The sequence below is a fragment of the Sinohyriopsis cumingii genome, chromosome 5, assembly GCF_028554795.1.
Source record: "Sinohyriopsis cumingii isolate HCF-2022 chromosome 5, ASM2855479v2, whole genome shotgun sequence".
NCBI classification, from domain to species: Eukaryota; Metazoa; Mollusca; class Bivalvia; order Unionida; family Unionidae; genus Sinohyriopsis; species Sinohyriopsis cumingii.
Window position 1 is genome coordinate 126,081,118 of NC_142965.1, and position 15,338 is coordinate 126,096,455.

At 33.9% G+C, this 15,338-nt stretch overlaps 1 protein-coding gene across 1 annotated transcript in view; it reads right to left on the reverse strand.

Annotated features, from left to right (window-relative positions):
* Positions 1–15,338, reverse strand: part of LOC149800143 (uncharacterized) — a 154,357-nt gene that overhangs the window by 47,393 nt on the left and 91,626 nt on the right. The window contains exons 18-20 of the mRNA XM_089959742.1: positions 3,817–3,996; positions 1,125–1,204; positions 295–348 (exon numbers count right to left, since the gene is read on the reverse strand). Of these exons, the coding sequence (XP_089815868.1) occupies positions 295–348; positions 1,125–1,204; positions 3,817–3,996 (314 nt within the window). The remainder of the gene's footprint in view (positions 1–294; positions 349–1,124; positions 1,205–3,816; positions 3,997–15,338) is intronic.

Here is a 15,338-nt window from a genome sequence, read left to right on the forward strand (position 1 = left end):
TCCGAGTGAGACAAGTGACATTGCATGAGGAGATCATTATAGTGATACCAGTGATGTTACTTTGGATATAATCATCCGAGTGAGACAAGTGACATTGCATGAGGAGATCATTATAGTGATACCAGTGATGTTACTTTGGATATAATCATCCGAGTGAGACAAGTGACATTCCATGAGGAGATCATTATAGTGATACCAGTGATGTCACATGTGGAGACCATGCTCCTATTTCCAAAAAAATAATGGTAAGATTTTATGAAATCCACAATGCTAGCAAATATAGATCCAACATACCTTGTTTCCTTAAGTTTTGTTTGTAATTGCTCAACAGCTCTTTCTAGTCTTTCTCTGAAAAAAGGCATTCATTAGAACTGAAAACATTTTGCTGATCTCTCACTCAAGTGAAGTGTCACAGACAATAAAATTATACTCATTCTCCAATCAAACAATGTGGACATATAACTATGCAAGCCATAAAAGTGAACTCATACTCAAACATTCAGAACCTAAAACCATACTTTAAAATCCCATAAACCATACTTTAAAGACCCTGAAACCATACTTTAAAGTCCCTAAAACCATACTTTAAAATCCCATAAACCATACTTTAAAGTCCCTAAAACCATACTTTAAAATCCCATAAACCATATTTTAAACCATACTTTAAGTCCCAAAAACCATACTTAAAGTTCCTCAAAATTATTGAAATTTTTAAGTAAAGTTACGTATATTTTCAAATACAATGATGAATTTTATTGTGATTTTAAATTTAGTTCAAAGTTATTCATCACACATTGTTCCATTTCATGACTATCGCTTTGCCTATAGGCAATTAATAAACCTGCTTGTCTGTTTTACCTTTTTTCCTTATTTAAAATGAAGAAAAGCCATATTAATTAGTCTTGATGATTTATGTAAGCAAATCTTACTATGAAAAAATATGAAAAATCTTTTGTGGTCAAACATTTAATTAATCCTTATTTTAGCACAAATGTGGCAGCAAAGGCAGAGGATCTTCCAACTGCAATTACAGTGTGTTAGCTGGACTGTGTACATCATCTTATACACACAAAAATATGGTAGTCAAAATTATATGTGAAATTTCAGTCAAGGTATTAACACACCTCTCTTGTTTCCCAGCATCCACTGCGACCTCAGACTGACCCTTGGATTTCTGCTGCTTCAGAACACTGTGAACTCTGACCTGCAACACATATAATGACTGTGTTCAATATGAAAAGCATTTAGTTTACATTGTCAGTGTGAAAGGCCTTGAGGTTACAACCAGTTGACAGCTTTGAAAAGTAATTCAACTAGCGCTATTACCAAATGGAGCATCACAAAGGGACTTGCTGATAACAATATGTGCAATATGAAAAGCATTTAATTTATATTCTCAGTGTGAAAGGTCTTGAGGTTACACCCAATGGACGGCTTTGTAAAGGAATTCAACTAGAGTTATTATTGACAGAGGCATCACAAAGAGACTTGCTCATAACAATTTGCTCAGAGCACTCATGGGTGTGTGGAGAATCCAATGTTGGGAGAAAACATGCACTCAGGGACAGCTCTACAAAATGATGATGTGGAAAGCCAAATATTTCAAGACACCATCAACACAAGCAACATCAAATGTAAAGACATGAAATTGATTGACAAGGGCCATAACTCTGTGTAAAATGGTCCTAACACTAACCTCTTAATGCTGAGAGCCTAGCAAGGCAATTGTCAGTACCATTTTTATAAGCCTTTGGTATGACTTGGCCAGGGTTTGAACCTGTGACCTCCAGCATCTATATGTAAGATGTTGTTACTAAATTCGGTTAGAACATACTGAATGATCTTGAGCTATGCTGACTGCAAGTAATGACAAGAATTTGCTCAACTAGGAACACAGCTCTGGACAAAAATATAAATCAGACAAGGCTAAGCCCATACAAGGAATAGTCTATTATACAATGTTCATAAGAAATGGCATCAGGACATGAATGCTTCTTGAAATTGTTATAAAGAACACCCTATGTGATCATGTGAAGCTAATTCTCAAGGGACCATTAACTCCATCCAAAATGGAGCCGACAAGACAAAACCACCCAAAAAGCACATGTATATGAAACAGTGTTCACGGCAAATTGCAGTGCATATAAACTTAATGTTTCTTGTGCTATACTGGTTACATGCAACATCCCATATGAAGATATACAGGTATCCACCAAGTTAAATGATTTAAACTTAAGTGAATTTTGGATTAATGTGATTAAATTTTGGTGGTGACAAGTGTCTGCTAAGTGATTTTACCTGGGTAGACAGTTTTTAATAACTGTCTGAATACATATGGTAGATGAAAATTTTTTAACTTTTCTAAAAATACATTTTCAGTGAAAGAAACCATCATCATGAACTGTCTTTATCATTGTATAAAGTGGCACCAACTGCAAACATCAAACACCTGCAATGGCATGAGACACTGGGAAATCACAGTGCACAATTTTTACTATAGTCTGATAATACAAACCCGTTTGTTTGTACGCCCCTACCGATTTAAATAATGGAAAGCTTTAATGTGATAAAAAGTGCAAGGAACTTAGTCAATTCATTCATTGATTTATAGTTTCTAACCTGACTCTGAGTAGAGTGGCCCTAACACCGTCATCTTATGCGCGTTTCATGCTTAATGGAAGTTTTCGGTGCAATAGACAGACATGCTCGGATCCATTTCCAGTTTCTGGACAAGTCCATTTTCAGCAAAGGGGTGTAGCACAATTACAGATGTACATACATAAGTTGTCTGCTTCTGATATTTATAATGTCGAATCAAGCAAAGGAAAATAACAACTATGCTTTTCATGTGGATTTAACCAACGGTTTAATTTCAATGTTCATGTATGCAGAGGGATATAATTCCAAACTCTCAACGTTAAGTAATTTACGCAATTATTCAGCATTTGCCAAACAGGATGAACTACGTCATTATGTTGTCTGATGGAAATAAACTAGCCTATACTGTACGCAATATGGCGCCGTGTTAGTATGGAAAGTCCGTTAAGCATGAAATGGTGCAGGGGATGCCAGCATTAGTGCCATTCTGGTCACAGTCAGGTTAGAAATTATAAATCAATGATTCAATTGACTTTGTTCTGTGCACTTTTAATCACATTAAACATTCTCATTTTTTAAATCGGTAGGGGGGTACAAATGGGGATGTAGAGTTGGACTATAAAAACGATGAGTAGAACTAACAGTGTAGACCCCAACCTGCTAGTTAAATTCTGGATATTCATTATCTGAACTGTGTAGACCCCAACCTGCTTGTTAAATTCTGGATATACATTATTTGAACTGTGTAGACTCCAACCTGCTAGTTAAATTCTGGATATTCATTATTAGAACAATGTAGACCATAACCTGCTAGTTAAATTCTGGATATTCATTAGGTATGAGAAATCACTGCATTTTTGTTTCAGCATATCTTAAGTCACCGCAAATTAATAATCCATCTGAAGGAGTTAACCAAAATAATGATGCAATAAATATTTGACTATGGAATATAGTCTAAATATAGTGAAAAGCTAAATTAACTGTAAAAAATGGAGGGTTTCGTCAAGATGAGATTAAAAGATCAAGATAAAGTCCTGGACAGACGTTCATAAAAATAAATTTTACGGTTAGATCATGACTTTACTATACCCTTTTTATGCCAAAGCAAAATACTAACAATTGAAGAAATTACATTTATGGTTTCAAAATGTACTCTAACAAAACCATAGCCACCCAAACATACACACATTAAAACATACACAGTTAAATACAGTATACCTTATATCCCTCATATTCAGCCTGGACTGTGGTCAGTTCACTCCTGGCAATGTCAAGGTCTCCTTGTAAAGCTTGGACCTTTGCTTCCAGAGATTTAACATTTCGCTGGTTCCCATCACTTATGCTTCGGAGCTTCTCCTCCACCTTGTGTCTCTCAGCTTCGATTGTTGCTATCTGAACCTAAAAAAACGGTAAACAACACATGACGGACTGAATTCAATCCAATGACAAGAAGAGGATGCAAATTACCAAATAGATATAGTATCAAATGGTGGTACAGTGTGACCCCGCTATAACACAGTAGTTAGTATCAAATGGTGGTACAGTGTGCCCCCGCTATAACACGGTATTAGTATCAAATGGTGGTACAGTGTGACCCCCCTATAACACGGTTGTTAGTATCAGATGGTGGTATGGTGTGACCCCACTATAACACAGTAGTTAGTATCAAATGGTGGTACAGTGTGACCCCGCTATAACACGGTAGTTAGTATCAAATGGTGGTATGGTGTGACCCCGCTATAACAAGGTAGTTAGTATCAAATGGTGGTACAGTGTGACCCCGCTATAACACAGTAGTTAGTATCAAATGGTGGTACAGTGTGACCCCGCTATAACATGGTAGTTAGTATCAAATGGTGGTACAGTGTGACCCTGCTATAACACGGTAGTTAGTATCAAATGGTGGTACAGTGTGACCCCGCTATAACACGGTAGTTAGTATCAAATGGTGGTACAGTGTGACCCCGCTATAACTTGGTAGATAGTATCAAATAGTGGTACAGTGTGACCCCGCTATAACACAGTAGTTAGTATCAAATGGTGGTAGTTGTGAAAATATTTTGATGTGGCAGAAAATTATGGGTAAGGTTGAATTACATGCAATACTATATGAGCAACTGAAAAGGACCAAACTAGGAAGTGTTATCAAACTAAAATTCAACAATAAGCTCTTTGAAATATCTTTCTTCTCTTTAAAATGCTTTAATACTGCATAACAATGTTAAAGACTGGTGAGACAAGGTATCCATCAGTGTTTAACTGCTCAAATACGGTCTTAATCTGTGTAATCATCATGCACAAAGGAAGCCATATCAATTGGGTTATGTCTGCATGAATACTTCCTTGCCAGAAAAACACTACTTCCAATTCCCCAATGATAGTCTAAACTCCCATAATGGACGCCTCCCCATAGCCAACAATGTTCATTTCCAACTAGGTTCCAAGTGTCACTCCTTTCAATTTATCAATAAAGTGTAACTCTCCTGAACTGTAACCTCTATGAAACAAGCAAAATTTAACCAATCCATGGGTAGCTGGTAAAGATAGCCGCATGTTGCCATTAAAATGATGGATTAATCCAAATGTCAGATATATGAATTTAATTTAATTCACCTCAGATTAAAAAACATTAACTGACTTCCATAAATTTATCCTAAAGTACACAACCATTACAAAAAAGATTTTGTTTGTTATTAATATCAAGGCTTTAATGAAAGCATCACATCCACAACATTAAACAGCCATAAATTGACATTTTAAAATATCAGATGAACGCTGAATGATCCACAAAATTAAACAGCCACAAATTGATATCTTAATACATCAAATGAACACTGAGCAACCCACAAAAACTGCTACAAAATTATATCACATTTGGAGTCATCAAAATTACAACAAGGAGTAGATTCACAGTATTGCTTGCTTGTGAGATAAACATAATGTGGAATTGAGATTTTTATAGTTACATGAGGTCCATATAGTATAATGTTGTCATATACAGCATAAATTACCATCGTACCATTTTCCGCCATTATGCAACAGAAGATTGTCAGAAGGGTGGTAAGAAAATATAGTTCCAAACAAGATCAAGAATGTAATTTATAATACTGTAATCCCAAGTAATCCTTCACTATCCTAATTCTATGTCTACAATGAAATTACTAAGGACTGAAATAAACATAAAAATGAAGACAGACCTCCTAGTTATAATGGCCACCTCACTAAACTTCAAAAAAAAATTAATATACCTCAAACGTTCAATTATCCTTTGAAAACACTCTACTTAATCAGTCTATCAATACTATGCAAAAGAGTAATGTTATGTTAACACAATCCATGATACCAAAGTAATGTTAACACAACCCATGATACCAGAGTCAAATGATGTTAATATAATCCATGATAACAGAGTAATGTGAGGTTAATACAATCGATGATATCAGAGTAATGTGATGTCAATACAATCCATGATATCAGAGTAATGTTATGTTAACACAATCCATGATACCAAAGTAATGTTAACACAACCCATGATACCAGAGTCAAATGATGTTAATATAATCCATGATAACAGAGCAATGTGAGGTTAATACAATCCATGATATCAGAGTAATGTGATGTCAATACAATCCATGATATCAGAGTAATGTTATGTTAACACAACCCATGATACCAGAGTCAATGATGTTAATATAATCCATGATAACAGAGTAATGTGAGGTTAATACAATCCATGATATCAGAGTAATGTGATGTCAATACAATCCATGATATCAGAGTAATGTTATGTTAACACAATCCATGATACCAAAGTAATGTTAACACAACCCATGATACCAGAGTCAAATGATGTTAATATAATCCATGATAACAGAGCAATGTGAGGTTAATACAATTAATGATATCAGAGTAATGTGATGTCAATACAATCCATGATATCAGAGTAATGTTATGTTAATACAATCCATAATACCAAAGTAATGTTATGTTAACACAATCCATGATACCAGTGTCAAATGATGTTAATACAATCCATGATATCTGAGTAATGTTAAAAAAATCCATGAAAACAGAGTAATGTTAATACCATCCATGATATCACAGTAATGTTATGTTAATATCATCCTATCTATCAAAGTAATTTCATGTTAATACAATCCATGATAACAGAGTTATGTGATGTTAATACAATCCACTATAACAGAATAATGTGATGTTAATACAATCCATTATACAGGGTAATGTGATGTTAGTACAATCCATGATACCAGAGTATTATGATGTTAACACAATTCATGATATCAGAGTCAAATGATGTTAATACAATCCATGCTACAGGTAATGTGATGTTAATGCAATCCATTGTAACAGAATAATAATGTAATGTTGATACAATCTATGATACAGGGGTAATGTGATGTTAATACAATCCATGATACAGGGGTAATGTGATAATAATACAATCTATGATACAGGGGTAATGTGATGTTAATACAATTCATGATACTGGGGTAATGTGATAATAATACAATCTATGATACAGGGGTAATGTGATGTTAATACAATTCATGATACAAGGGTAATGTGATAATAATACAATCTATGATACAGGGGTAATGTGATGTTAATACAATTCATGATACAGGGGTAATGTGATAATAATACAATCCATGATACAGGGGTAATGTGATAATAATACAATCCATGATACAGGGGTAATGTGATAATAATACAATCTATGATACCAGAGTATTATGATGTTAACACAATTCATGATATCAGAGTCAAATGATGTTAATACAATCGATGCTACGAGTAATGTGATGTCAATACAATCCATGATATAAGAGTAATGTGATTTCAATACAATCCATGATAACAGAATAATGTGATGTTAATACAGGCCATGATACCAGAATAATGTTATGTTAACACATTCCATGATACCAGAGTCAAATGATGTTATTGCAGTCCATAATAATAGAGTAATGGGATGTTATACAATCCATGATAATCAAATAATATGATATTAATACAATCCATGATAACAGAGTAATGTTATGTTAATACAATCCATGATACCAGTGTAATGTTATGTTAACACAGTCCATGATACCAGCAAAATGTGAGTTTAATACAATTCATGATACCAGAGTAATTTGATGTTAATACAATCCATGATGCATGTGTAAAGTGATGTTAATACAATCCATGATAGCAGAGTAATGTGATCTTGATACAATCCCTGATACAGGGGTAATGTGATGCTAATACAATCCATGATACAGGGGTCATGTGATGTTAATACGATCCATGATACAGGTGTAATATGATGTTAATATACTCCATGATACATGGGTAATGTGATGTTAATACAATCCATGACCCATGTGTAAGGTGATGTTAATACAATCCATGAGAGCAGAGTAATCTGAAGTTAATACAATCCATGATACAGAGGTAATGTGATGTTAATACAATCCATGATACAGGGGTCATGTGATGTTAATAGGATCTATGATACAGGTGTAATATGATGTTAATATACTCCATGATACAGGTGTAATATGATGTCAATATACTCCATGAGAGCAGAGTAATGTGATGTTGATACAATCCATGATACAGGGGTAATGTGATGTTAATATAATCTATGATACAGGGGTAATGTGATGTTAATACAATCCATGACAACAAAGTAATGTGATGTTGATACAATCCATGATACAGAGGTAATGTGATGTTAATATACTCCATGATACAGGTGTAATATGATGTTAATATACTCCATGAGAGCAGAGTAATGTGATGTTGATACAATCCATGATATAAGGGTAATGTGATGTTGATACAATCCACGATACAGGGGTAATGTGATGTTGATACAATCCATGATACAGGGGTAATGTGATGTTAATACAATCCATGACAACAGAGTAATGTGATGTTGATACAATCCATGATACAGACATAATGTGATGTTAATATACTCCATGAGAGCAGAGCAATGTGATGTTAATACAATCCATGATACAGAGGTAATGTGGTGTTAATACAATCCATGATACAGGTGTAATATGATGTTAATACAATCCATGATACAGGTGTAATATGATGTTAATATACTCCATGACAGCAGATTAAAATGATGTTAATACAATCCATGATACAGAGGTAATGTGGTGTTGATACAATCCATGATACAGGTGTAATATGATGTTAATACAATCCATGATGCAGGTGTAATATGATGTTAATATACTCCATGAGAGCTGAGTAATGTGATGTTGATACAATCCATGATACAGAGGTAATGTGATGTTAATACAATCCATGATACAGGTGTAATATGATGTTAATATACTCCATGACAGCAGAGTAATGTGATGTTGATACAATCCATGATACAGGGGTAATGTGATGTTAATACAATCCATGATACAGGTGTAATATGATGTTAATACAATCCATGATACAGATGTAATATGATGTTAATATACTCCATGAGAGCAGGGTAATGTGATGTTGATACAATCCATGATACAGGGGTAATGTGATGTTGATACAATTCATGATACAGGGGTAATGTGATGTCAATACAATTCATGATACCAGAGTAATATGATATTAATACAATCCATGACAGCAGAGTAATGTGATGTTGATACAATCCATGATACAGAGGTAATGTGATGTTGATACAATCAATGATACAGGTGTAACATGATGTTAATACAATCCATGATGCAGGTGTAATATGATGTTAATATACTCCATGAGAGCTGAGTAATGTGATGTTGATACAATTCATGATACAGAGGTAATGTGATGTTAATACAATCCATGATACAGGGGTAATGTGATCTTAATACAATACATGATAAAGGTGTAACATGATGTTAATATACTCCATGACAGCAGAGTAATGTGATGTTGATACAATCCATGATACAGGGGTAATGTGGTGTTAATACAATCCATGATACAGGGCTAATGTGATGTTAATACAATCCATGATACCAGAGTAATATGATATTAATACAATCCATGACAGCAGACTAATGTGATGTTGATACAATCCATGATACAGAGGTAATGTGATATTGATACAATCAATGATACAGAGGTAATGTGATGTTAATACAATCCATGATACAGGGGTAATGTGATGTTAATATAATCCATGATACAGGTGTAATATGATGTTAATATACTCCATGACAGCAGACTAATTTGATGTTAATGCAATCCATGATACAGAGGTAATGTGATGTTAATACAATCCATGATACAGGTGTAATATGATGTTAATACAATCCATGAGAGCAGAGTAATGTGATGTTGATACAATCAATGATACAGAGGTAATGTGATGTTAATACAATCCATGATACAGGGGTAATGTGATCTTAATACAATACATGATAAAGGTGTAATATGATGTTAATATACTCCATGACACCAGAGTAATGTGATGTTGATACAATCCATGATACAGGGGTAATGTGGTGTTAATACAATCCATGATACAGGGGTAATGTGATGTTAATACAATCCATGATACCAGAGCAATATGATATTAATACAATCCATGACAGCAGACTAATGTGATGTTGATACAATCCATGATACAGAGGTAATGTGATGTTGATACAATCAATGATACAGAGGTAATGTGATGTTAATACAATCCATGATACAGGGGTAATGTGATATTAATATAATCCATGATACAGGTGTAATATGATGTTAATATACTCCATGACAGCAGACTAATTTGATGTTAATGCAATCCATGATACAGAGGTAATGTGATGTTAATACAATCCATGATACAGGTGTAATATGATGTTAATACAATCCATGAGAGCAGAGTAATGTGATGTTGATACAATTCATGATACAGGGGTAATGTGATGTTAATACAATTCATGATACCAGAGTAATATGATATTAATACAATCCATGACAGCAGAGTAATGTGATGTTGATACAATCCATGATACAGAGGTAATGTGATGTTGATACAATCCATGATACACGTGTAATATTATGTTAATACAATCCATGATGCAGGTGTAATATGATGTTAATATACTCCATGAGAGCTGAGTAATGTGATGTTGATACAATCCATGATACAGAGGTAATGTGATGTTAATACAATCCATGATACAGGGGTAATGTGATCTTAATACAATACATGATAAAGGTGTAACATGATGTTAATATACTCCATGACAGCAGAGTAATGTGATGTTGATACAATCCATAATACAGGGGTAATGTGGTGTTAAAACAATCCATGATACACAGGTAATGTGATGTTAATACAATCCATGATACCAGAGTAATATGATATTAATACAATCCATGACAGCAGACTAATGTGATGTTGATACAATCCATGATACAGAGGTAATGTGATGTTGATACAATCAATGATACAGAGGTAATGTGATGTTAATACAATCCATGATACAGGGGTAATGTGATGTTAATATAATCCATGATACAGGTGTAATATGATGTTAATATACTCCATGACAGCAGACTAATTTGATGTTAATGCAATCCATGATACAGAGGTAATGTGATGTTAATACAATCCATGATACAGGTGTAATATGATGTTAATACAATCCATGAGAGCAGAGTAATGTGATGTTGATACAATCAATGATACAGAGGTAATGTGATGTTAATACAATCCATGATACAGGGGTAATGTGATCTTAATACAATACATGATAAAGGTGTAACATGATGTTAATATACTCCATGACAGCAGAGTAATGTGATGTTGATACAATCCATGATACAGGGGTAATGTGGTGTTAATACAATCCATGATACAGGGGTAATGTGATGTTAATACAATCCATGATACCAGAGTAATATGATATTAATACAATCCATGACAGCAGACTAATGTGATGTTGATACAATCCATGATACAGAGGTAATGTGATGTTGATACAATCAATGATACAGAGGTAATGTGATGTTAATACAATTCATGATACAGGGGTAATGTGATGTTAATATAATCCATGATACAGGTGTAATATGATGTTAATATACTCCATGACAGCAGACTAATTTGATGTTAATACAATCCATGATACAGAGGTAATGTGATGTTAATACAATCCATGATACAGGTGTAATATGATGTTAATACAATCCATGAGAGCAGAGTAATGTGATGTTGATACAATCAATGATACAGAGGTAATGTGATGTTAATACAATCCATGATACAGGGGTAATGTAATGTTGATACAATCCATGATACAGAGGTAATGTGATGTTGATACAATCAATGATACAGGGGTAATGTGATGTTGATACAATCCATGATACAGAGGTAATGTGATGTTGATACAATCCATGATACAGAGGTAATGTGATGTTAACACAGTCCATGATACAGGGGTAATGTGATGTTAATACAATACATGATAAAGGTGTAATATGATGTTAATATACTCCAAGACAGCAGAGTAATGTGATGTTGATACAATCCATGATACAGGGGTAATGTGATGTTAATACAATCCATGATACAGAGGTAATGTGATGTTAATACAATTCATGATACCAGAGTAATATGATATTAAAACAATCCATGATACAGAGGTAATGTGATGCTGATACAATCTATGATACAGAGGTAATGTGATGTTAATACAATGCAAGATACAGGGCTAATGTGATGTTAATACAATCCATGATACAGGTGTAATATGATGTTAATACAACCCATGAGAGCAGAGTAATGTGATGTTGATACAATCAATGATACAGAGGTAATGTGATGTTAATACAATCCATGATACAGGGGTCATGTGATGTTAATACATTACATGATAAAGGTGTAATATGATGTTAATATACTCCATGACAGCAGAGTAATATGATGTTGATACAATCCATGATACAGGGGTAATGTGGTGTTAATGCAATCCATGATACAGAGGTAATGTGATGTTGATACAATCCATGATACAGAGGTAATGTGATGTTGATACAATCCATGATACAGGGGTAATGTGGTGTTGATGCAATCCATGATACAGAGGTAATGTGATGTTGATACAATCTATGATACAGAGGTAATGTGATGTTAATACAATCCATGATACAGGGGTAATGTGATGTTAATGCAATCCGTGATACAGGTGTAATATGATGTTAATATACTCCATGACAGCAGAGTAATTTGATGTTAATACAATCCTTGATACAGGGATAATGTGATGTTAATACAATCCATGATACAGGGGTAATGTAATGTTGATACAATCCATGATACAGGGGTCATGTGATGTTAATACATTACATGATAAAGGTGTAATATGATGTTAATATACTCCATGACAGCAGAGTAATATGATGTTGATACAATCCATGATACAGGGGTAATGTGGTGTTAATGCAATCCATGATACAGAGGTAATGTGATGTTGATACAATCCATGATACAGAGGTAATGTGATGTTGATACAATCCATGATACAGGGGTAATGTGGTGTTGATGCAATCCATGATACAGAGGTAATGTGATGTTGATACAATCTATGATACAGAGGTAATGTGATGTTAATACAATCCATGATACAGGGGTAATGTGATGTTAATGCAATCCATGATACAGGTGTAATATGATGTTAATATACTCCATGACAGCAGAGTAATGTGATGTTAATACAATCCATGATACAGGGGTAATGTGATGTTAATACAATACATGATACAGGTGTAATGTGATGTTAATACAATCCATGACAGCAGAGTAATGTGATGTTGATACAATCCATGATACAGAGGTAATGTGATGCTGATACAATCTATGATACAGAGGTAATGTGATGTTAATACAATCCATGATACAGGCTAATGTGATGTTAATACAATCCATGATACAGGTGTAATATGATGTTAATACAACCCATGAGAGCAGAGTAATGTGATGTTGATACAATCAATGATACAGAGGTAATGTGATGTTAATACAATCCATGATACAGGGGTAATGTAATGTTGATACAATCCATGATACAGAGGTAATGTGATGTTAATACAGTCCATGATACAGTGGTAATGTAATGTTAATACAATACATGATAAAGGTGTAATATGATGTTAATATACTCCATGACAGCAGAGTAATGTGATGTTGATACAATCCATGATACAGGGGTAATGTGGTGTTAATGCAATCCATGATACAGAGGTAATGTGAAGTTGATACAATTAATGATACAGAGGTAATGTGATGTTAATACAGTCCATGATACAGGGGTAATGTAATGTTAATACAATACATGATAAAGGTGTAATATGATGTTAATATACTCCATGACAGCAGAGTAATGTGATGTTGATACAATCCATGATACAGGGGTAATGTGGTGTTGATACAATCAATGATACAGAGGTAATGTGATGTTAATACAATCCATGATACAGGGGTAATGTAATGTTGATACAATCCATGATACAGAGGTAATGTGATGTTAATACAGTCCATGATACAGGGGTAATGTAATGTTAATACAATACATGATAAAGGTGTAATATGATGTTAATATACTCCATGACAGCAGAGTAATGTGATGTTGATACAATCCATGATACAGGGGTAATGTGGTGTTAATGCAATCCATGATACAGAGGTAATGTGAAGTTGATACAATCAATGATACAGAGGTAATGTGATGTTAATACAGTCCATGATACAGGGGTAATGTAATGTTAATACAATACATGATAAAGGTGTAATATGATGTTAATATACTCCATGACAGCAGAGTAATGTGATGTTGATACAATCAATGATACAGAGGTAATGTGATGTTAATACAATCCATGATACAGGGGTAATGTAATGTTGATACAATCCATGATACAGAGGTAATGTGATGTTAATACAGTCCATGATACAGGGGTAATGTAAAGTTAATACAATACATGATAAAGGTGTAATATGATGTTAATATACTCCATGACAGCAGACTAATTTGATGTTGATACAATCAATGATACAGAGGTAATGTGATGTTAATACAATCCATGATACAGGGGTAATGTAATGTTGATACAATCCATGATACAGAGGTAATGTGATGTTAATACAGTCCATGATACAGGTGTAATAAGATGTTAATATACTCCATGACAGCAGAGTAATGTGATGTTGATACAATCCATGATACAGGGGTAATGTGATGTTAATACAATCCATGACACAGAGTAATATGATGTTGATACAATCCATGACACAGAGTAATGTGATGCTGATACAATCTATGATACAGAGGTAATGTGATGTTAATACAATTCATGATACAGAGGTAATGTGATGTTAATACAATTCATGATACAGAGGTAATGTGATGTTCATACTATTCATGATACAGGGATAATGTGATGTTAATACAATTCATGAAACTTGGGCAATGTGATGTTAATACAATCCACGACAGCAGAGTAATGTGATGTTGAGACAATCCATGATACAGGGGTAATGTGATGTTAATACAATTCATGATACAGGGGTAATGTGATGTTAATACAATCCATGATACAGGGGTAATGTGATGTTAATACAATTCATGATACCAGAGTAATATGATATTAATACAATCCATGACAGCAGAGTAATGTGATGTTGATAAAATCCATGATACAGAGGTAATGTGATGTTGATACAATCCATGATACAGAGGTAATGT